General features: G+C 35.5%; 1 protein-coding gene across 1 annotated transcript in view; it reads left to right on the forward strand.

The window, feature by feature from the left end:
* LRP1B (LDL receptor related protein 1B) overlaps positions 1 to 25,331 on the forward strand; it is a 744,151-nt gene that overhangs the window by 659,178 nt on the left and 59,642 nt on the right. Inside the window, exons 67-77 of the mRNA XM_063341107.1 lie at positions 4,563 to 4,679; positions 9,624 to 9,730; positions 10,373 to 10,502; positions 11,535 to 11,641; positions 12,594 to 12,726; positions 15,857 to 15,979; positions 16,537 to 16,659; positions 16,915 to 17,052; positions 17,554 to 17,688; positions 18,693 to 18,812; positions 21,106 to 21,347. Of these exons, the coding sequence (XP_063197177.1) occupies positions 4,563 to 4,679; positions 9,624 to 9,730; positions 10,373 to 10,502; positions 11,535 to 11,641; positions 12,594 to 12,726; positions 15,857 to 15,979; positions 16,537 to 16,659; positions 16,915 to 17,052; positions 17,554 to 17,688; positions 18,693 to 18,812; positions 21,106 to 21,347 (1,475 nt within the window). The remainder of the gene's footprint in view (positions 1 to 4,562; positions 4,680 to 9,623; positions 9,731 to 10,372; positions 10,503 to 11,534; positions 11,642 to 12,593; positions 12,727 to 15,856; positions 15,980 to 16,536; positions 16,660 to 16,914; positions 17,053 to 17,553; positions 17,689 to 18,692; positions 18,813 to 21,105; positions 21,348 to 25,331) is intronic.

Consider the following 25,331-nt stretch of genomic DNA (forward strand, 5'->3'; position numbering starts at 1 on the left):
TGGAATTACGGCGGCACCGTTCACCTTCCGATCCACATCATGGGAGTTTTATCCTGCACTGTCCCCCATCACCTTGATCTCCAACCCGTCGTTTCCCTCCAATTTTGACAGCATTCCAAGCTTCTAAACTGTGGATTCATATTTTGAGTAACCCATACAAGCCCTACTGATATGGAACAAAGGGTCTTAAAAAAATTAGTCTAATAATATCTTCAAGACACAAAGTTTAAAAGCAAAGAGGATAAAAAAAAACCAAAACAACTCTGAACAGAAAAACACGTATTTATAATAGGTACTTCGTTGTGATTTGTCATTTTAGCCAATAGAAAGAATAAAGTCCAAATTACTCAAACAATTAAATCATATAGAGGTGCAATGCAGGCAGTCCCAAATCAAATAGGTATTTTCAGGCACAATATATACAACTGATTATGCTGGTGCGTGTCTAAGACAACACTTGCTTTTTATTCTGTCTCTGGCAGTGACTGAAAGCTAGTACCTAGGGAAGAATACGTGAGCAAAGCAGGCCCGGAATGAAACTTCCCTGGGAAACTCTTCCAGCCTCTAACAGTTTTTGAGAATCAGAGATCTTGTGAGTCAAATATGTCTCTGTATGCAATAACCCTCGATGGGTTTCACTCTCCTTTAACCTTTGTAAAGCTTTCACAACAGGCTGTAACAAGGAGTTCTGCAGCTTAATTACCCACCTCTCTGAAAAACCACCTCCATTTTTATTTTAAATGTTAGCTGCATATAATGGTCTTAGTTTTTGTGTTGGAGGAGACAGAACAATTTATCTGTATTCCCAATCTGTGTGCCACTCGCAGTTACGTACACTCATAGAACAGCTAAGCCTTGACAAGAACAGGGTTTAATCACATTTTAAAGTTTTCTGTAATTTTAGCATTTGAATTATGTTTAAATGACCTTATTATAGCAGTAGCTTGAACATGGTTTGGTCTTCTGCATTGGTTGTGTTTTTTTTTTTAATTTAAAGATGGTTATTTTTATGAACAAAATCTGATAGAATTAAATTATAAAGCTGCAAGCTGAGTATAATAAAGATCTGCCAGTATTGGTGCTAATGCTGACTTGTTATCGTTTATGGTTCATTTCTAAAATGCTTACAATGCAAAACTTGTATAAAGGATAATCTCTTTTTTCCTTAAGTGCTCCATAGTCATATATTTTGCATAGTCAACATTTGCCACTGTGTGTTATTGGAGATATTATATTGAGTAAATTTGTTAGAAGTAGACTGAATGTGTTCAGTCTTCTGTGGTTACTTTCAGACTCGGACAATTGAAGTGGAATTAGGAAATGTGTGCTTGTTAACGAGTGTACGGTGTTTATCCAAGAACAGTGGGTAGAGTTAATTCATGCTTTCTGTTCGGGCAATTAAAAAAAGCCTTTAGATTATGGTAATCCTTGCTCACAAGTTTAATAAAAGGCCCTGTTTGAGTTAGAATCTGAAGAAAGCTGTGTGCGGTCTTGGAAAGTTATTATAATCTGCTTTAAAGGTTATATGTATTTCAGGTCTTTATTAGCATAATGTGTCAACAGTAGTATGACTGCTTTCTGCTTCCTCACTTTTTTAATATTAATGTTATTTTTAGCCTAGTCAAAGTGGGGCGTTTTTTTCTGATGATGAAGAATATGTTCCTTGAGATATTTGAAGGATGCATTATATAAACTTAAACTTCCTTCAACAGGCTAATAATTTGCTGTATCCGGCATCAGTGACAGGCTGCCAAGCTCCAGAACAGCTAGCTGATTCTCGATCAAAAGCGAGTTTCTTTTCATTTTGGATTTTATTCCTCTCAGGCATGCACACACAAGCACACAAACATGCATGTATATGGAATTAAAATCCCCAAACGACAAGGTAGTGAAAGTAGTGGTAAAATAATGTTTTACTTCATAGAGATCGATATTTGAATAATACTTTAAGGGTGCATAGGTAATGTTTTGGGCTTTGGTTTGTTTTCCATTTAAGCTTTCATCCTATTTTCTTCATGCTCTTTTAGAATGACCTCTAAAATATAATCGTAGTTCAGTGTGCGCAAAAGGCGAACCCCAGCACACCCGCAGCTTTCTCGGGCAGCCACACAAATATCTGAAAAGGGCCCTTTGCCTGTTACAGTAGACCAGTGAATCTCGTGATAATAATTTGAAGAGAGAAATATTGAGTTATCAGTACTTACTTCTTTGTCTGTGTTCTGTTCCTCTCTGAACTTTCACATTTTAAGGTGGTCTCATTTTAACAAAAATGGAAAGCGATTTAGGGTTGAAGACAGCAATGACAACATGGGTGCGGGTCCGTGTGCGGTTTTCAGGGTTCAATGATTCAAAAAATAAGGTCTTGCACTATTTCCTTTGAGTTGAGTAAATCAGTCTTTCTCAAAGGTCGGATATTTGTTACACAACTTCCCCAAATCTTCCTCTGTTATATCTGAGTTATAGTATCCTCGTGTTTTCTTCAACTCTCATTACCGTGAAGAAGGAAATACAAGACAAGCAGATCTGGTTTGTAAGACATTGTCAAGTGTAAGCTGCTATGAGAGATCAGAGTAACCCAAAAGAAAAATAAAGATTTCAGATTTGTGAAGTGAAGAAGAGCGAGCCTTACAAACATGCAAAAGATTTTGTGTAATGAAACAATGATTTTTTTTTCTGATTTTGGTAAAAATAGAGTAAGAAGAGAAAGATTAATATTCAAGTGGTAATCACAAGGTTAGACTACACATGGATAAATTTAAAAAAAAATATCTTGCCTTTCTTCACAAGTGTAAAGAGGCAGTGCTAGAAAATAGATCTGGCATTCTTGAGAATTGGATAATTCTTTCTGAAGACTAAGAAAATATATATTGCATGTTCTCTTCATCCTAGCAGGCAGCTGAAATGAAGGGATGTCATCTCTGGCTTCTGTGTATTACTGCTTAGATCTTGGTATTGCTATTGAATGTGGAAGGATAAATAGAATATAATCTGTCATTAGTCTTTAGGACTCATTCAGGTATGTTAATGGGAAAGTGTAGACTTTACTAGAAGTATTTTAATAAATATAGGATGGATTTCTGGATTGAAACTATCTTTTGCCAAGCTACAGAAACAAAATACAATACTGTCTTAATTTAAGGTGGAGGAGGGTATTTTATGCTTTGTAATGTTAAATATTTTTTAAGTGCTTGCCAGTGGAAGCATTGGAAATGTCATGATTGAAATGTCATAGGCTGTCATCTTGAGAAACGTCATAGGAAAAAGTATTTTGGGAGAAAACTACTCACAATCACAATATTGGCAGAGAATAAGGAATAAATGCCAAAGGAAGTACTGTAATTACCAAATTTTTGAGTGTACAGAACTGAGCTGCAATGCCGTTTACCTCCACCTTCTTGGTATTCAAACGTAGTTGTGATTTACCACTCTAGGTTCAGAATCACACCTAAAACAAAGCACGCAAAGCAGCAGTTCGGGCCGTAGCATCAAATCTAATACGTCTAATTTGTGTTCCTTTCCATTTCACAGGCAGAGAAAGCAGGATGATTTAAGTTAGTGTTTCAGTCTTCCTTCATTCCGTCAGTTATTAGAACTCATCGAGTTGTTGTGATAGCAATATGAAGTCTGAACTGACACGCTATGAAATAGCCTAATGGAAATTAAAAAAAATTTCTATTGAAATACCCTCACAGTGACATGTAATTTTAAATATGTCATTGAGGCTTTTACAAATCAAACTTTTTTTCTTTTTTTCGAAGAAAACATCACTGATGACTTCTTAATTTAATTCATTTCATCTCAGTCCTTAGAACCTGAAAGAATTACTCGAGAAATAAAAAAATATAAATAAAACACAGAGGCAGCTCCTTCCTGCTGGAGGAGTTCAGGATGTTCATGCATCTCCAAGAGGCTTTGCCTACGATGCTACTCTGTAAACAGGGAGGCTCATTGAAAGTTTACTGCACAAAGAAAATTAATCTCAGCTTAGCATTATCTGCTTCATAATGTTTTACTTTGTGTAAGTAGACTTCCAATCCAAGACATCAGAAGATGAAAAAGTAAATCAAAATGCAGTTTTCTGTCAGCTATGATTAGTCTTAAATTATGATACGCAAACATAACTTTAGAGAAATGTATGTTTTGTACATTTTCAAATAAATACTCTTGTGGTTTACTGCGATCTGATCTTTTGTAAAGCAATCTTACAGATAAATTCAAGGAAAAGCCAGTGCAGCTGTTGCGGTTCCGTACGTCAATACCCTCTCTTCAAACTAATTTGTGATCACTTCTGAACTTAATTTTTTTTACTTTAAATGACAGTGTATACAGTCCATATTTTAATTTTATCATCAACTTTATGAGCATATTTCTTTTGGTATGGATGACTAAATAGAATCTGAAAGAATGTGGTATGAGAAATTATTTCCCAAAGTAGTATTTCAAGTATTATGGTTGCTCCTTAAATGTATCTAGCAATATTTTCATGTAACTGTTTAGCAGCAGTCTTTCCTATTTTGACTTTTTGTCCGCGGTGATGTAAATGATATTCATCTTAATTACAGATAAAAAAACTTGTGGCCCTCATGAATTCCAGTGCAAAAACAACAACTGTATTCCGGATCATTGGAGATGTGACAGCCAAAATGACTGTGGTGATAATTCTGATGAAGAAAACTGTAGTAAGTAACTTTTACTAAGTACGTGTTATAAGGAGTGGAGTCAATTTAGCAACATGCAAGAGAAGACTTTTCAGTTTTAATAAACTGCACGTGTATTATACAATGCCATCTGATCCATTGAAAATCAGTTGGCCAGGATTGAACATGTCCCTTGCTGAAATTCTCCAATTTTATTCATTGTTATAAGGAGCTGTAGTTCTGTATCAGCTATGCAGGAGTGCCTGACCTATGACTGCTCAATAATCTGATTAATGCAAAATAAATATTACAATTAGATTACCTTGGTCAATAAGTTACATATCGCGTTTCTTATTTCTAGATAAGAATCATAAAAACTTCTCAGTGATAAAGCAATAAACATTTGTTAACAATGAAGTGAGTTGAGAGTACCCAGACACAGCCAGTGCAGCCAACTGAAGGCCAGACGGGTGAACTGTAGTTTGTATTAGTTTTTTTCCATTTCATTTGCTTGTCAAATGCATACCTCACTTCTAACTGTTGACTCCCTTATTCTGCTGCTTAAATTAAGTACAGTAAGCTGACACAGTTGTAAAATTAAAAATCCTGGATGCATTAGGAAAATATATAATATTGTTCAGCTGTTTGAAATAGAAGTATAAAATTCTTTATATGCTGTCAAGCCCCTTATAGAATAATGAAACAAATACATATGACATTAGAACTTCAAAACAATTGGCAATATATATTACATTGCACATTATAATAAGTTGCTCATAGCATACAGGAATTTACAAAATGGCTTGTCAGGCAACTACATCAGAAAAGTTGTTGTTTCTCAAGAATGCAGAATGAATTCATTCAATTATAGAAATTCAGCTCAGGTATTCAAATTTCTCTCTGTAGTTTCTTCACATGCTCACACAGCATCCTGGTGAAGTTATCATTAGAGAACCAGAGTGCTTCTTTAAAACTATCACATATGGGTGTGAAAAAGTATTAGTGGTGTAATGCAAATAGTTGTGCCCATTATGTATTTGTTCTTTAACTGTATTTGTCTTGCTGTCTATTGCTGTTTAACTATATTTGTTTTACAATCTGTAGTGGGAACCGTCCTTCCTAGCTTATTTCTTTACTTTCGCTTCTTCTCTAACGTTTATATAGCTGAATGTAAATCTATTATTTGAAAGTTATTGGAGGAAATTACATTTTTCTCCCATGGCTTTGTGTCAGAAGCAGTCTGCTAGGAGCAGCTGACAGCAGAGGTGAAGGAGTCATGTTGATGGGCATCTAGGCAAGGCCTCATGGGAAGCAGAGTTTATTTTGGAGAGAGCAGTACTAATGGGATCTCAATGCTTGCTGTAAATACCATTGAGTGGCAGCTCAGTTTTCCAGTGAATATGTTCAAATTTGGAAGAACTCTTTAAAATATTAAACTAAATGAAGGTTGCCAAGTGTCATTTGGACCCTTCTCCATAAGTAAGAGTAATTAAGAAGGTTATAGATCCATACTGAGCACTAAGCAAAGTAGAACGCAGTTTTAACTCTTCTGAAGAGTTCTTTGTATCTTTTTAAGAGTTCTTAATATCTTTTTGGAGAGGGAAATTGCTTTTGGAGTTTATTTGGATTTCTTAGGGCAAAAATAGTATTTTCTCTTTCAGGGAACTTCAAAAATGGACGTCTCCATAGGAATGGCTATCTTATTCTTGCTCAAAAGAACACATCAGTACCGTTTTATTGAGTGTAATTAAAGAAAAAATAGTACACTGTAAACATTGAAGCAAAGCAAACATACTAGTGCTGTAGAAAGACATTAATTTAATCAGAGTAGAAATACTATGGTTGCTAGAGAATCTTCTCAGTGCTGTGTTGTTGCTCCTGCTGATGGGACGTAGTGAATGAATTATTATTTCACTTTGCTTGTCTGCACAGATTTGCTTTTCCTATTAAACTGTCTTTGTCTCAACCCACAAGTTTTTGAACCTTTACCCTTCTGAGTGGCTGTGTGTGGCTTAGCTGCCCTCCGGGGTTAACCCACAACATCCTGATAATACTGTTTCGCTGATGTTATGTGGATGCATCATACTGGATACTCTGGCTTGGCTTCTTGAAAGGTTTCAACTCCAACACAACCATCTAGTAGTAGATCCGATGAATGCTCATTCATCACAAGAAAGTGTGGCACAAGTAATTCCTTTAAATCTTTGTGATCTGCTTTCAAGTGCCAGGATGAATCAAGAGGTCAACGTAGGCTTCTAATTAATTTTGGTTGAGGTGCTTCTATCCCATGTTTGTATTGCTGTTGTTTGTTTTTCTATGTACAAGTTCAACCTTTTCTAATATACAAAGTTGACTTTGTAACAGCCATTGCAAGACATAGAATTCTCACAAGGAGTAAATATATTTAATCTGTACAAAGCCAGGTAAAAGAACACCATAAGTTTCAATTTCGTATCCTACTTTAAGAAAAAAATTATGTTTTATCCCTCTGACTGGTATATAAGTAATCAGTCTCCTAAAAATCTATTCAGTTCATGACTTAGTATAATATCTGTGGTAATTAAATGCAAGATTTAAACCCAAATACAAAATTGTTTTAAATGTTTTTCATTACATCCTTTTTTTGCTACTATTTAAGTTGATGACAAATGTCTGTTGGCTCTACAGATCATTTTCAGTCTTAAAAATGTGAAAGAAGTAGATCACCTTGTGTGCTGTGTTTCAAATAGAATACTTTCTAATAATTCAAAAATTATTTTCTCAGGAAGGAGTTTCAGAGTTTTTATAAAGCAGAAGCTGAACGATGCTGTCCTTCATTGGTTAGACAGAAGTCTATTAATACTTATTCCTTTCACTAACAATCTGAGCACTGATGGGAAAGTGCTCTTTTGTGTTCATATGTAAATCGCAGAGAGATATATTCCAGCAGCACAAGAAATACGTCCTGCAAACAGAGAATCGAGAAGTTAGCTCATTGTGTACATTTTTCCAGAACCGAATCTCTGTTTATAAATAATTCATTGGCAGTATAGAAAATGTATTTGCTTATATTTTGCAAATCGATATGGAAACATGACAAATGTGTATTTGCATGTGAATTTCTTTTTCCACAAATTATTTCCTTTACATAGTTTATCATATCTAGACCTTCCTCCTGCTGTCCTGTTGACAACAGAAACAATCAAATGTCAGCGATTTACTAATGTTTATACAATGAGCTTTTGCTATGAAGAAAATTAGAAGTAGTATGTATATAAACTAAGAATCCATATAAATGCTAACCTTTGATTTGCTTAAATATAGCATTTGTGGAGAACTGATGCAATTGCTGGAGATCTGCTTTTATTATGACTTTCCTGCAACTTCAAAATTAAAATTGTGCCTACCTGAAAAATGAAAATTCTCTTAAAAACTTTCAAACGGAGTCATTTTGAATTTTTTTTTTATGAAGTGAAGAAAAAAAAAAGAAGCTGAAAGGCTTATTTAAAACTGTTCATTTCTTGAAAAAAATTTTTATTTTTATAAATCCAGGAAAAAAAACTAAGTTCAACTTTACCTTAGATCTGTGCAGCTCACATATTTTATATTCTCATGCTGGTATTTGCAACATTGTTCTGAATTGGAAGCCTCAAATTTTGTGTTTGCTTTCCTCGATCACTTTTTTCCAAAGCATTCGTGTTTCCACCTGCCGTAACTAACTATGGAACCCTTTGGCATTGCCCAAGCCATTACTGTCCCTTGCCACTGTCTGCTCTCAGCCTCTCCTCTTTCTTTTTTACCCTTCCTCCATTGATTTACCTGAACTCTTTTCCCGTTTCTCAGTTGAAAAGGTCTTGCTAGTTAATCCTTATTCTTGATTTTACATTATTTACATAATGCAGTGTTTACTGTGATGGAAATAATCCCACAAATAAGGCGTGTTTGCTTTTTCACTCCAGCTTCCCCAAAGCTCTCTCTCTCTGACTGGCGAAGTCTAAATTGCACGTAGAGACTTGCTTAAATTCTCCTCAACCCCATTACTTCTCTATCTTTGCTTAACCTAATGGTCCAAAGTCCAGACATTAACTTCATTTTTTTCCAATGTCTTTTGTAATGGTCCTCGTTTTCAGGAGGAAAAGCAGGTAGTATTCTGCTGGGGCAATCTTTCCCGCTGGTCCCCTTGCCAGTGTTTTTGTGGCAGCAGCAGCGAAAACGCAGAGCTGTGCAAGACAGTGAAGTAAATAGGCTGAAACAGCCGATCTCACCTTCTCAGGATTACTCCATCGCTCCCTGCAGCCTGCTTCTCCTGTTTGCTTTGCCTGTACCTTGAATTAATTTTGTGGCTACTCTTCCCCTTTCTTGCGTCCACCTTCATAATGACTTCAGACCTCCCTGCGTTTTGTTTCTTCCCAGGGAGTAGAATAACATATCTATTTATCAAAAATATCCCACTCACCTTCCAGCCTTTACTGTTTCTTATCCATCTGTAAGATCTTTAGATTCTTCTTATCTGACATCTCCCTTCTGTTTCCCTAAATTACCTGAAAATTCCATCCTTACCCTTACTTTTTTTTTCCCCATTTCTGTGTTTTCTAACACATTGACAGTAGTGGTTTTTTATGAAAGTATACTGTCCGTTGGCTTTTGCAACTTGCTGCATTCTCATTCTGTTAAATCTCTCTGATAATTTTGTCAGTATTTAAGTCAGTGGATTATTGTTATGCTTCCTCCCATCCTTAATTTCTGGAAAACAGATTTTACTCGAAACTCCAAACCTTACCTCTTAGCCATTTCATTCGACAGAACTGAGATGAAAGTATTCTTATTACTGCTTTACTATACGTAAATTAAATTTAATTATAAAATGTTATGAAATGAAAAATCCTCATAGTTTGCAAGTGAGTGGTGTTGACTTTGGTATAGTCATTCATTGATTGGGGGGGTTTAGGTATAAAATATCATATGAAAATGCTAATAAACCCAGGGTTGTTACTCTTCTTTATTCAGAACCTCAAACATGCACTTTGAAAGACTTTCTTTGTGCAAATGGAGACTGTGTTTCAGCAAGATTCTGGTGTGATGGAGACTATGACTGCGCAGACGGCTCAGATGAGGTAGGCTTCTACCAGGAAAAATATTACTTTAGAAAATTAGTAGTTTTGCGTTGTTGGAGAATGGATTCCCATATATTAATATTTTTAAAAAGCAGCAATGGGAATTCTACGTATGAACCCATATATGCAAATATCTTTTTTAAATTAAAAATAAACGTATTGAAATAGTTATCTTAAAAAGAGAACATGCAAATAAAACCAAATCGTGTTTAACAATAGTCTACATCTTTTTGCCCCAGCAATGATCTTGACCTCTTCCCATCCTGGAAATGTTTATCTTGGTTGGGGAACCACTCCTTCTACGTATAGCAGTGGTTTGGTTTGGCTTGTGGGTTTGTTTGAGAAAACAATGTAGACTGTTTGCTGTGTAGCAGAAACTCCCTGGATAATGCTTTGCTGCTTTTCTGTTCTTTCCTGTCCCCTTTGGCCCTTCTCCTTTCCTGCTCAGGTGCTGCCCACCTACTTAGAGGGTGCAAGCCACCTTTCATGAATCATATCTACAAATGCATTTTATTTCACAAGGCATTACTATATTTCCTAGTGTGGAGGAGTGTAGGCTTTAACTTCTGTGATCAGCTCTGTGTTCACCAGTGTTTATATTAAACTCTTGATCCCGTATATATGTTGTTTTCATTGTACCAGAGGTATTGTGAAACAGGCTGTTCAAGAGATCAGTTCCAGTGTTCCAACGGTCAGTGCATATCGACGAAATGGAAATGTGATGGGCATGAAGACTGCAAACTTGGGGATGATGAGAAGAATTGTGAACCAGGTATTGTTTTAAATAATGCTGAGAAATAAAACGAAGCGAGGGATAAATCAGAATGAAATAAGGACAAAATAAATCAACAAACAGAAATTCCTTGGGCACTAGAAGTAGGGAGGAACGCAAAGAAATCTGAAATGCTTGAAATACTTTTGAATGTGTATCATTACGTCTTCCTACTTGCGTTTTGAAAATCCCACTTACGTACAGCTATGCAATATGAAGCTTGTTGGGGGAATGGTACTTTAATTATTTTGAAATATAGTTTGGTAATGTATACTCAGTGTATAAAATCCTGCTCTGAAAACAGCAGTAATTCTTGGCGTGTTACTAACACCACGTTGCTTTGTGGTGTTCATTCAAAGTTTACAGGTCCTTATGCAAAGGTTTTTTCTACCAAATTGTTATTTTTTTTGTTATTGTTGTATTCCCTTTTTTTACTGCCTTGGAAAATGCCGTTGTTTATTTTTGCAGGAATTTTCCTAAATTTTTTGCAAGCTTCATCTAGATGAATGCAACTGATAGAAGCCTATGACAAAACTCCCCTGATTTACAATGCAACAAAAATACCCATCTACATTTTAAATAAAACTAATATGTATTTATTTTAATTGTAATGATATATATTTTCTAAACCCATGGTTTCTTATAAATTTAGCTTATTTAATTATAAGCACTTACATAACTATAGCTAAACCCTAAGCCCATTTTAAAGAAGCCGATTTTATTAATATACTCATTCTATGAATATGTGGATGTGTGTAGTTACCATTGTTACCAAGCACAAGGAAAACGCAAACAAAAATTCTTAGCGATAAAACACAGATATCCTTTCACTATCGTTATACAGTTCACTTAGGATGCAACAATTCAGTTTTGTCAAATATTTCATTGTAGTTTACAAATGTTTGTAAAAGCTCTGGTCAGCTACAAATACATGTTTGCTCACTATGTTAACCGGATGAAAACATGAAATTGTAAAGCAACTTATCTGTGAATTGTCTTTTTCTCAATGCTAAAATATGTGTTTGTAACCAGCGTCTCCAACCTGCTCTTCAAGTGAGTACGTGTGTGCAAGTGGAGGCTGTATTTCGGCATCTTTGAAATGTAATGGAGAGTATGACTGTGCTGATGGATCTGATGAGGTAGCTGACAAATATCCTTTTTTTTTCTTTTCCCCCTGCTGTCTGACATGAAATTTGGTAACAGTTTTAGATCTGAACATAATTAAAAGGGCAAATGAGGGGTTTGGGTTTTTTTGCATCCATTGAACACTGTCAGATAACAGCCTCATGATTTTGGTTCCCTGGTAGTTGCACTGCAGTATGTTTGTTTGCTCTGTGGACACCTTTTGGAGCAGACACATTTGTTTCCCCTAAGTCAAAACCTCAGTGTGGTTCTGGGAGAGTTTGCTTCGGGGACTGCTTTGTACTGGCAGCGTGGACAAGTTTGTGTCACGTTTGGCTCCCTCTGGCCTCTAGATTGACCCAACACAACCCTGGCAGGCATCTCGCCCTCTGTGGGCCTTCATGCCATGCTCTTCCTACACGTTGCACTGTTGATATCTTTTTTAGAAATTACCACCTTCGTGAAAAACTTCAAGAAAAAAGACCAAAAATAGTCGTTATTTTTAGAGCCATAAAGGTGGCAGTTAGAGTATGAAAAGTGCCATAGCTGAATGGTACGTAGTGCACGTAAAGACAATCCAGTCTGGAGGTTCCTAGTCCTGGTGGACTGGTTCACTGGTGGAACCAGTTCCTGATGGACTGGTATGAACCAGTTTGCGCTAACTGGCCTTATGTCCGGGGTTGTTTCTTGTAGGGCAATTGACTTCAGAGGTGTATATGTAGCCATCGTTTCCGTTGCTAGTACTAAGCAATGTAAAGAAGTAATATCAGAACATATGTAACGAGGGGTTACAATTTCACTTGGACTTTAGCAACTATTTAAATTGCACATTCCGTTGTCAGGCACAACTTTATTGTATTAAATACTTAGGGCATTAAAAAACAGCGGTGGTAAATTCTGTTACGGTTGTATTTAAGGATGTTGTTTTGCTCATTCATTAATGCTGAGTTGATATCTGTGTTCACACAGATGGATTGTGTAACAGAATGTAAAGAAGATCAGTTTCGATGCAAAAATAAGGCCTACTGTATCCCTGTTAGATGGCTTTGTGATGGGATCCATGACTGTGTGGATGGCAGCGATGAAGAACACTGTGACCAAGGCGAGAGACGCTTTTCTTTTAAAAAGGCTCACTTTGTTGGTTTTTGTATTAACACATGTTGTAAGTTAGTGGTACCCTGCCCGTTCTGAGTGATGAAATGAAAGCTCTGTGACCTCTTTTGACAAAGACAATATAGCGGTTTCACAATCGATTTGCAGGACGAAGCAAAACTTACATTGTTTATAACACGGCTCATTGTTCCTTCTTTGTCTTTCCTTCCCCGAGGACCAAAAGGTTGTGTTATTACTGGAAGCATATTCTGTCCCATTGGAGAAATCAGTAATAAGTCCAGTTAATTTACGGTTTTATAGGCAACAATAAATTACAAAGCCATGCAATATAATGAAAAATTGCTAAATAAGTAATCTTAAGACCCCAGTTTTCTATTTATTTCCATGGAGATGAAATGTTGCAACTAACCAGAACCCATAAAACCACATTTTGAATTCTCACTCTCCTCAGAGAGCAGAACTATGCACATAAATTGATTCTCATGAAGCTAAACACTACGCTCAGACTTCCATGCTTATGATTAAGCTTCTAAATATGTTTTTGAGAAATATGTCTGTTGATCTAATTCTCATAGTTGCTGCTGATTTTATTTTTTTTTTAACTGGACCTTGCTTCAGCTACTAGGCAGCAGCAGTGTAACTCTGCACAAAATTCTTAGCAAGTGTAGTAATTCCAAAATTGTGACAAACAGACATTTCAACTCAAATTGAAGACTTTTTTTTTTTAAAGCAAAATGTTACTGAGCATTTTGTCAGCTTCCTGTTTTTTCCAGATTTTTCTTCTTTTCTTTAAAGTGAATAATTCTCTGTGTGTCATCTACAGTCACATGACATGGGTGTAACTTCAAAAGCATAAAGCAGTACAATTGTAAGTAATTAGAGATGAAGCAAGCAATTATGGAGTAATTCCTTATTTTGCCATAAGTCTATTTAGCAACACTTACTACTAGGGGAAAAAAAAAAAATTTATATGGAATGATTAAGTTTGAAAGAGAGACCAGAAAGTGAAGAAAATGGGAAGAATGTTCCAGAGATGTTTGTATGCAAAGATCAAAACATCGTATTTGGAAGTGTTGAAGAATGGGTTGTTTTAAGAAGACAGAGATAACAAAGTTTTAAAAATCTTCTAGCCCATTTTAAAACTGCTTTTAAAATATCTGGACTGTATCTCTTTACAAACCAATGAAGTGTAAGTAGCAACGCGCTTATTTTATCTGAAGCCCACATTATTCTTTGGCTAGCATAATGGGGCTTCTGTGAACTGCAAATTGCTCATAATGCAATAAGAAGTCTTTTGCCTAGTTGGTTATTGCTATAATACTTTGTATTCATGTCACAATTATGATTTCTGTTACAGAAATCTATTCTATAATGGAATTATGACAGGCAGAGCAATCACATGAAACAAATGCCAGTTTATCTCACTGATAACTAATTTTTTCCTCTTTGGAAATTCAGCAAACACAAATGGAGTTTTATTCTACAGCATTCTAAAACAATCTCCTAAATATTTATGTGTAGCCCACTGTGCATATTTATAAACATTGCTCTTTTCAATCTTATTGTACAACTAGAATTATGCTTTTATTGTGATTACACACACAATTATTTATATTCATGTCTTTTAATCATGAAGAATACTTGAATTTTTATATATTTTTCCTTGGATGATAGTAAAGATTATTTCTGTTAATGTTCATAAGTTATATTTGCAATGGGAGTGAATTGTATTTGGTAACATAGTGTGAGAGTTCCCCACTTCTTACACGGTGGGTATTTCATGCAAATTAATTTTCTGGAAAAAAAATTGAAGCCATTCTGAACCCTTTATAGCGAAAGAAAGCCTTCTGTTGATTTTAATGGGGTGTGAACAGGGCACTGAATGAATAAGTAAAAAGCCACTGGAGCCTGATCTAACTATTATCATGGGTGTAACGCACTGAGCTAAGCAACAGCGAGAGTTTTGGCGTTACCATATAAAATTTCAATGTTTCCTCCTCTGCAGATACACAGCTTTATTTCTTTTATACTCTACTCCTCTTAGGAAACTGAGAATCCAGTTGCCATAAAAATGCGTTATATGGAAAATTCATTTCAAGAAGTTTCCATAACTTTGTTGATTGGTAATGCTAAAATTTAGTCGTAATTTTGAAATAAAACGCCTTCTTACTGCTACACGTACTAAAACTGAATCCAACTTGAACCAGTTTTTAAAGCTTGAGTGCTCCAGCTTAAAACATTTTCTGTCCCCCTCTGTTCCATTTGGTTAGATGATTCAGAGTTCAATCAATACTGAAGTTACATGGAAGAATCTATTTGTGCTGCCTTCTGTGTTCAGTATGTGTTCAGTACATCCTAATGAGAAATTTCAGAAGTTACAAAAAGGAAGAGACTGTTAGAGGTCACCTAGTCTTATCTACTCTGTGCCTACATGGCTAGATCTTCCCTAATTACAGAGTTTATAGTTGATAGGGATGTGACAAGCCTCTTACTCCTCAGGAGAAGAAAAAGGTGGCACCTCATGGCTAAGGGACTGCAGTCACTTTGTCTCTTCTGAGCACAACGTGTGGCACACAGAGTGGGAGTAGGAATAGGTGGAGGATCAGATATTCGTGTAAGCAAACCTGGACTAAAGTGGCCTTTCACAAGTCGTATTCTGATGACCATATTCTGTCTTCTGGTTTGTACTGTTCTCTGGTAGTACAAATTACTGATGTACCCAGCCAAGTCTTTTCTGACAGGCAGCATCACCAATGGAAGTTACAGACAGAGAGACAGTTTAAGCATCTCCTGGCTAAAGGCAAGGGGAACGTGCCTAGCTGGTGAGTTGGCAGCATCTTTCTTTGGTGACTGCCCGTTCTAGTCAGGCCAAATAGGGAATTCCTAGATAAAAGTTATGAAAAGAAATGTATGGTCAAGGAAGAGATTTTTAAATGAGAATTTTCTCTGCCTCTCCTACCCTTTCATTTGGGATTTGTTAGTTTACTTATGCTATGGGTGTCATTCTCTGCAGATATTTTGTGATAAGCGGTTGTACTGGTTTTATCAATAATTGATGTTCTTTCTTTTACCTTTCTGTTTTCCTGGGGTTTTTTTCTGTCGTCTTTTCATCTTCCCAGGGGGAAATATATGTAGAGCTGATGAGTTTTTGTGCAACAATTCCCTCTGCAAACTACATTTTTGGGTTTGTGATGGCGAGGATGACTGTGGAGATAACTCTGATGAAGTTGCTGAAATGTGTGGTGAGACGTTACATTTTTCATTGCTTTTCATGTAGTAAAGCAATAAATGACATGTAACATACATAAATATACAAGGACATATGTGTCTAAGTTTTCTTTATGTTACTTTTAGAAGATTAGCTTGAAATGTGGTATATAGTTTTTTGTTGTTATTGCTATTCATGTAATTTCAGGTAAGATATTTGTGAGAAATTCATCTTTTTGTAGGAAATGCACAGATGAGAAAAGGTTACCTCCACATTGAAATATTGATCATCATTAAACTTCCTTCTTCCTTTGTTTTATTTCTGTCATATTTACTGAGTCTCCAACAGAAGTGTAATTACCCTTATCACACAAAATAATTTCATTCCCTAAATGAAGAACTTGCACTGTAAACATTGTTGACGTGTTATTCCATTAGGTACCAGAAGTTAAAATCAAGTACCGTTCATGTGTCAAGTACAGCTGCGTTCCCATGCCTGCTTATTGCTTTGATAAGGAGACAGTAAAGAAGGTTCAAGAATACTAGCTTGGTAATAGCTGATTTATTTTTTTTTTTTTATATATATATACAGTAAAGTTTCCATGCCCTCCAACAAGGCCGTACAGATGTAGAAACAACAGGGTTTGTCTGCGACCTGAGCAGATTTGCAATGAGGTTGATGACTGTGGTGATAACTCGGATGAAGATCACTGCGGTAGGTGATGTTACCTTTCAAGGCATTCAGATCAAAGAAAACAACTTGGCAAACTTTGTTACAAAGATCTGCTTGTCCTTCAGTAAAGCTTAACTGGAGGTTAGTAGATCAGAATTTGAAATTGAAAGAAATTAAGCTTGAAGTAATTTCCAGCTGCGTAATGCTTCATGGTCATTCCAATTTGTTTATGTCTAAAATAATCTAAGAATCTTAAATGCTGATTTATTTTTCTCTTATTAATTTGTAATTATATAGATAAAATCACGTATAAAGCAAGACCATGTAAAAAAGATGAGTTTGCTTGTAACGATAAGAAATGTATTCCAATGGAGCTGCAGTGCGATTGGTTTGATGACTGTGGAGATGGTTCGGATGAGCAAGACTGCAAAATAAGTGAGTCTGGCTGACAAGATATGTTTTCGTGATTGTAGCAGAAAAGAAATAATTAACTGAGACTTTCATCCATGCAAAATCTACTCAACGACACAGAAGCTAATTAAAGTTATTTTTTTTTAGTTAAAAAAAGTTAATTCTATTTGACATACCATAGGGAAGGCAGACTTTATATCAATTCAGGTCATAGTAGTTTTTTAGAATAGTTCTTGAGTTTTTGTAGTAGTTTAGGTATAAGGCGATTGTATTTTATGTCATACTTGCAACAAGATAAATTTTAGTATTAAATTCTTGATGTGAAATGAAGTATCTCAGTCAAATACTGTCAATTTATATGCATATGTAGGTAAATACTGTAATGTCATATATTTGTTTAAAATTTACCTGATACTCTTTTAACAGGAAGATAAATTTATTATTTGCTGTTGTTATTTTAGATCCCATTTTTAACAGTTTAAGCAAATCTATCCGCGGTTTTTTAGACACTTTGTTTATGTTTAGGTGTTGCTGAATATACGTGTGAAGATAATGTGAATCCTTGTGGAGACGATGCATACTGTAATCAAACAAAAACATCCCTCCTGTGTCAGTGTAAACCTGGATTTCAGAGAAACAAGAGGAATAGACAATGTGAAGGTACAGATCCTTCCATCATCCCTTGCTGTAAAGTGTTTAAAGTCAGCGGCATTGTCAGTTTTCTGTTCTGGAGAAGGAGATACATATCACATACTTTTTTTCTGCAGAGTAAAAAATCATTCATATTTATGGGAATAAGAAATCAAGAAAAACTGAAAGGATTTACAGGATGTAGATTTGTGCCTTTTAACTGGAGAGGTTATCAAAGATTAACTTTGGTGGTGAATGTCAAAAGGCTTAGCTCGAACCATAAATATTTTTATAATTCAAGGGGTAAATGGGTGATTTAAGGTTTAGTAGATTACTTAACTAAGCAATTGGGATTGGTGTTTAAATTGGTACACGAGAATATTTTGAGATGCTTAAAATAATGAAGATGCATAAAACAAAACTGAAAAGAAAATAAACAGATTGAAAGTAAAATTCCTTAGAAAATATAGTTTTAATATGTATGATGCCACAGTGGTCAGAAAAAAAGACATAGTTGTTATAATGAAAGAGTTGATCAGAAAGAGTGGGTTGTGAATTCATTTTCTTACTGGTGAGCAGTAACTTACAGAAAAAGTGGAGATGACGTCAGTGGGACTTTCAAAGTGAATATATACTTCCATACAAAAAACTTCATTGTTTGGCTCTCAAGAAAAATGTGTACGCAGGAGCTTTTCCAGGAGGGGATAATCACGTAGCTTTGACTGTAGGTATGTCGGAGATAATTGTAACAGACATTTCCATTCTCAAAGTTGATTTCAAGCTGTAATGATAATAGGTTGATATAGGAAGGATGAAGAAATAAGTTAAAAAAAAAAAAATCTTTCTGAGATATATTGATTGCAGCGGAAATAACATTAGTGGTAATTGCAGAAGGCTTCTTTTTACTGTTGCAAGATATGCCAATGCTTATGAGTTCCTTTTATTCATTTGCTTTGTTCCATGTTTTTTCTGAACATGTTAAATAATACTCTATTATACTGTAGGTATATAAATTACAATTCTTTTCTTCATAGATATCAATGAATGTATGGTATTCGGTGCCTGCTCCCAACACTGCAATAATATTAAGGGGTCATACAAATGTGCATGTGAGAAAAATTATAAGGAGAGGAATAACAGTTGCATAGCAAAAGGTAAGGCTATAAAAATCAAAATAGAGAGACAGTACTAAATCATTTGTCATCTACATAGGCGGTAGCACTAATGTGTTGCATATACGATTTATATTTAGATAAATATTTCTTGAATAGTGCACAGAAATAGTTCTCAAAACCACTCAGATTTACCTTTCATTTTGGAGAGCAGTAAATCCTCATCACTTCCCTGTAAATGAACATCCTTAATATGAAAGTCCATTTCCAACTCCAGCTTTCTCTATCTACAGAAAGATACACAAAAATAAGAAAAACAGAGATTATATATTAGCAAGCTTGTGAGCATTCTGGGGATGCCTTAGAAGGGTGAGGGAAGAATCAACTCTTTCATAGAAACATGTTTTAGAACTTTAGGAATAAATTAAGTAGTATTTGGAGTTAACATGTTTTGCTTTGTCTTGTTGAGAAATCTTATAGAAGTCATTTAAGTGGAGTTTTTCTGAGTATAGTCACCTAAGAGTACACTCCTCATAAATCAGCTGCCTCGATCTCGGTCCAGTGGAGATAAAGAGATATGGACACCTAGATGCTATTTCTGTCTTTCCTAAGGCAGGGTATTGCACAAAATGGAGGTAATAATGAGGTCTGGGCATTACGTAACTTTTAGATCATTTTAGAAATGAAACAAGCAATAATCCATCCGCCTGAGTGAAGTTAACATAACCTTTATGGATCTGCATCTGAATAACTGAAAGTATGATCATAGCATCTCACCTGCAATTTAGTGAGATTTTGGTGTGAATTTGACTAATATCTCCACTTGGAGCCTTCAGTGCAGAGTAAGCGTTGGCATCACAAGGTGTGGCTCCTTGTACCTCTCTGTCCGTACCTGGTGCACGATGGTGAGCAGTGCCTGCTCTGAACATTAGGGCCAGTACGCACATGCTGTGGACGTACACCCTAGAACCGTAACAGATTGGATCACGTTAATTCCAGTTCTTCCTTCTTTGTAGCACACCGGTCAGTAATATAGGTACCCCCATGCTGGGTAGTTAGATGGTGATAGTCAGGTTTCTCGCACGCTTCGTTCATATTTTCTTGAAGCAAATTTACCATGGGAGGACCATGTTATTGAGTCACTCGTAATTTCCTCTATGTGGAATGTGGACTCTTATCAGGATTTAGCATCGTTGCCTATTAGTGAAAAAGCAGTCGGATTATGGCATGGGAACAAACAAGGTTACCAATTGAGGAGAGTGGCTTGTTATTATAGAGACACAGACATAATTCTGAGGGCTTCTAACGTAAAAATCTGGAAGTCCTTATCCTACATCTGAATTTTTCACAAGCTTCATTTCCCTTGTAATACAGTTAATGTTTCCCTCATTGATACTTGCTTTAATGGAACTCCTTTTTCTTCTTGTGTTTAGCAGTAGCGAGGGAACAAATGGGTTTTGATATTTCATACTCAAATGTTTTGGAGAGACATTATGATAAGTTGCTTCTGTATGGATAAATGTGATATAAATTGGAAAACTAAGATATTGCAAATGCATTCTAATGTATCCGTCAAATTTGAGATTTTCTCAAAACTTAATGAATAGATAGCAGACAGCATTTTGTTATTAATAATGTACTTTACAACATCTGAACAAGATGGTAACTAGGTATCCGTAAATACCACCCATTCACAGGTATCCATGAATGTTCGCTGTCTGAAACGAGGAGATATAAGACACAACTGCACATGTTCTGTAGCAGCTTTGGCCCGGTTTGCTCATGTTGCAGTCTATTTCAAAACTTCACTGCCTTCAGTAAAGATAGGATCATTTCATTTCTAATTTCCAATTAAAAAATTTAAAATAATGCTTATTGGCAACTTTGTGTTCCTGTAATATATACGTTTGGGACCCTTTAGGCACAACACGCGTGTAAAAATATGTAACTTAAAAATATAAATATATAAATTATTTTAAATAAATATATAAATATAATTATATAAAAATAAAAATATGGGCTTAATGCATAATAGCCCCTATTTTTGTATACTGCTTAAAGTGTTCCAATTCTTATATTACATACGCCTTAAAATACAGTCTTAGGTGTCACAGTGTCAGCTTGGAGCGCATTGAGGTAATATATATTGGTATCAGAGAACGAAGAGTTGCATTTATTGCCCCGAGTGAGTGTTTTTGCAGTCTTCAACAATCAGAAAATAATTTTAACGTAAGAAATTGTGTCAGACAAACACCAAAAAGCTACTTGAGTAAAAACACTGATTTTGCATTAGTTGACATTTACCTTATTTTTGTTTCATTGTAATAATCCCTAGGCTCTGAAGATCAAGTTCTCTATGTTGCTAATGACACTGACATCCTGGGTTTTGCATATCCATTCAACTACAGTGATGTTCATCAGCAAATATCACATATTGAACATAATTCAAGGATAACTGGAATGGATGCGTATTTTCAAGGGGACATGATTGTTTGGAGTACTCAGTTTAACCCGGGAGGGATTTTCTACAGAAAACTTCACGAGCGAGAGAGAAGGCAAAGTAACAGTGGCTTGATAGTAAGTCATCAAAATCAAAGATTACATGATACAAATCTCTTGTCATTTACTTTTCTGTTCTGATTATCTGTAGTAACCTGTGCTGATTTAGTAAATTAAAATGTCTATCTGAGAATGATTTTATTCAAATGGTATATATGTCTACTAATGCCTTTCCGTTCAAGGCTCTGACAGACTCGGTCGAGTCCCTAAGAGAACACAACTATAGTATTTTAAAAAGTTTTGTGCAGAGAAATAACCAGTGTGTTAGAGGCTTGGAAAGATTGTATACCGTCAAGATTTCTGATTTTAAGAAAGAAAATAGACGATATAATAGATGTATATAAGCAACAGATGGTTTAAAGAAAGGCATGAATTTCAAATCCTTAGAAAACAGAAAATGTTGATAGGCCAAAGAGGAGCTTGATTTCTATAGTGGCCATATAAACAATAATACTGGCAAAGCTATGACAAACATTTTAAAATTGGAACAATAAGTATATGTTTCTTTGCGTTGAAAGACATACTATCTTCTTTTGAATAAGCATAAATGTAATTTTGCACTTTACAACAGAAATGTTGATTTTTATAACCTAGGGTAATTTCAAGTGCCCTTGACTTGAAAATAAAATAAACGCAGATCGATACTTATATTGCCTAATATATTTCTATGAGATTCTCAAGGAAGTGTTAGTGCTGAACTGAAGATAACAATGTGATCTTTCCACTGGTGTTTCTTATACTGCTGGAAATTCAGATTAATTTTTTTTTTTTTTTTTATTAAATGTGATGCCAGAGGAAGAGTTTTTAATTTTCTCTTGGCCAGTAAGAAATCAGGTTAGAAATAACACCTGTCTGGCTGTTTCCTTAAACTTAGGAGAGGTAACAGGGCTGGCCTTACATGCTTTTACGTACCCAGTAGAACAAAGGGCCGTAGCAACAGTAGGCTAATCTTTCATCTGTCCTTCAGCTCTTATGCATGTGAAACCACGTCTAAGTACCTTTCATCCGAGGATATTTCCTTTGCAAATGAATTACATTCCTGACCTTTGATGCCAGCAGGGCAAAAAGCCCGGGGATGTAGACGCTGGTGGACACTGAAGATACCTTCTGTCTGTGATGGCATATATACGGGAAGAGTGGTTAGAACCCCACAATTCCACCTGCCCAGCAGAGGAGAGAATAGATTTGGTTGGCAGAAAGTGTATATATGTAAAGTAGATCTAAAGTAGAAAATTATGCCTAGCATTTCTAGTAGGCCAGGTATGTGGTTTGAGTTTTGGGGAAGGCTACTTGGAGAACCTGAGCATGTACTGAAGGTGTGGAGTAATTCTACTGGGACATTTTTCTCATTTAAATGTGGCAGATACCTGTGCCTACGAAATCCTGATAGACGCGTCTCCGTATCGAGTTCGTTATTAGAAAATAACAAACTTGTAAAGTCTTGTGAAATTCAAGTGTTGGGAGGTTTTGTTTTATTTGTTTATTTTATTTCTTTTTGGTTAATATGCAGATGCCTTCTGCAAGGATAAGTGTAGTCGGCTGACCCATGACCTCTCTAGTGGATTTACACTTTCTTACAGGTCCATAAAATTGAACATAAGCTTCCTTGAGATTTCTCTGTAGTCCAGGGGTTGAAATTTTCATAGCTCATTTGACATCGTCTGCCTGTTTAAACTAATAAAGATAAAATGTTCTTAGGAGTACTATTATTTTTCCGAAGTACTGAAATACTTTTTTGTTTTTCTCACCTCTGTTTCACCATTATGCGAGAATACTTTCTAGGCACTTCCTCTTAATTCAAAAGTATTGGAAAAATTATATTTTTCTTTATACACTATTATTTTTCCCTGTTTCTGCAGTGCAGGTAGGTGCTCATGAAGATGCTTGATCCATGCGAAGCTTTTTTACAAATCTGTACGTGGAAAATTCACAGACTGTATCTGAATATATCTTGGACACATTTAATTTAGATTTGTGAAACACCTGCTTCTCATTGTGCTAAACTATTCAGAATATTTTCCCAGCATTATCTCATTAATACTCAAATATTATTGCCTTATATATAACTGATCAGTAGGTTAATTGGTTTTATAGTGTTGCTTTAATATTGTCACTCAAATCTGGTTTTGAAAAGCTTGAGAATTCCTTAAATTTAACCCAAGTTTTTTAATGGATAAGTTTTCAATGGTTACATTATAACTTTTCTATCTAGACTTTGATATGTAAATCAGGACCGTAAGCTTGAACAGAGTCACCTGCATTTTCAGGTAATTACATTAATGCAAAAATCCATCTCAGATGAAATTGCTCCATGGAATTAGCATATCAAGAGCCTTCCTCAGAGAATAGCTTTAAGTATCTCTTGTATTTTTCTGTGAAAAGAGGTTTAAGCTTGGTACAAATTGAAGCATTAAAGGAAATAGTAAATATCAACTCTTCAGAGTTTATTGACAGATGCAGAAGAGGACCGCGTTCCAATCAGGTTAAGACGGTGTAAGTGAATTGGTGATAACTGGTCCAGCTGTTTACTGGCATAATCCTTGGAGAGAGACGTATAAGTTATCTGAGGTGAATATTCAACACAGAGTGACTTGCCGCTTAAACTCAAGTGCTGTTTTTCATGGAAGAGGACACAAAGCTGAACACTAAAATAATTGTACCATATAGTAGGAAGAAAAACATAGGTTTTGTAATGTATCCAGTCAGTATATTAGCTGCTTGCTCCAGCCCCACTGTTCTGAGAGCTTAACAAGGACCCTTAACCACTCTTGTGATAGATCCACACAGATACTCCCGACGTTTGCCCCAGGGCCCAGTCAAATTCAGTGCATCGCTGTGGATGGAAACAATTTCTAGACTGTTTTCTCTAGTTACCATTAATTTATGGTTTTACTTTAAAGCTATATCTCTGTACGGATGAAGTTTATGTACTTAGGAGACCCTCTCTTCCAGGAATCAGCTGGTTGGGATTTTTAAGTGATCCTACTTGTGTGATACAAATGGTGGTTTGGTGAACCATTGCACCTGCTGGGCTGCTCCTCTGTCAAGGAACATTTTCTGTTTTGATGAGTAGAAGTCTAAAAGTTTCCTAGTATTAGCGTTTCTCATTTATTTTTTCTGTTCTAGCAATATTTCATTAGATCATTATTTTTTTAATGAAGATATTTTAAGCAACAATAAATCATTGATTTACTTTATTCTGCGGCAATGCCGTACCAAAACCATCTGTAAAGTAAATAGAGAAAATATTTCTTCCCATGTGCTTAGGATATAAATTAGATTTGTAATTTGGTCTTCCTGTGTTAAGACGCTAAGCAATGCAATGTAGTGGGTTCCTGCTGCATGTGTAACATATTGTCTTTTCAAAACTCAACTTTAGGGGTTGAAAATTTTTCTGTAATTTGCCATTATATCAAAATGGTTTCCAAATCCAAGCTGGTACTGCAGGGTTTATTTTGTTTGTTTTTTTTTTTTTTTTTCTTTTTTTTTTTTTACAATAGACGCAGTAATTCTGATCAAAAGTCATCGAGCTGACATGGTCTGTAGCTGTGCAGAGACTACCATACCATGAAAGGCGATTAGGCTTCAAACCCTAATTTTTCTAATAAGTTGTAGTATGTGGCATTTAGCATCAAAGTGGGCTAAAATGACTGTAGAAAATATTAATATGATTTTGTTCCTGTGTTTTCATCCTTATTTTGTATGCTAAATCATTCTTTAAAATTAACGTAATCCAAATAAACTATTTGGTAAAAGCGCATTTACAGTCATTTTCCTAGACAGCATGAGAAGATGTGTAAGACATCAGAAATACAACGTAGCTAGGCTGAAACTTAACGAACACAACCGAGAATTACACAGTCATAGCATCAGCTAGTGAGTTTTATTCTCTTTTTTTAATCTCTTGCATCAGGTGGCTGCTTTTCATTTCTTCTGGTTATCTCCTTGTTCATTTGATCTTTCGTACGCATCCCAGCATTACTGGAATTTTCCTTCTGTAGA

Source organism: Chroicocephalus ridibundus, chromosome 7 (assembly GCF_963924245.1).
Source record: "Chroicocephalus ridibundus chromosome 7, bChrRid1.1, whole genome shotgun sequence".
Taxonomy (NCBI): Eukaryota; Metazoa; Chordata; class Aves; order Charadriiformes; family Laridae; genus Chroicocephalus; species Chroicocephalus ridibundus.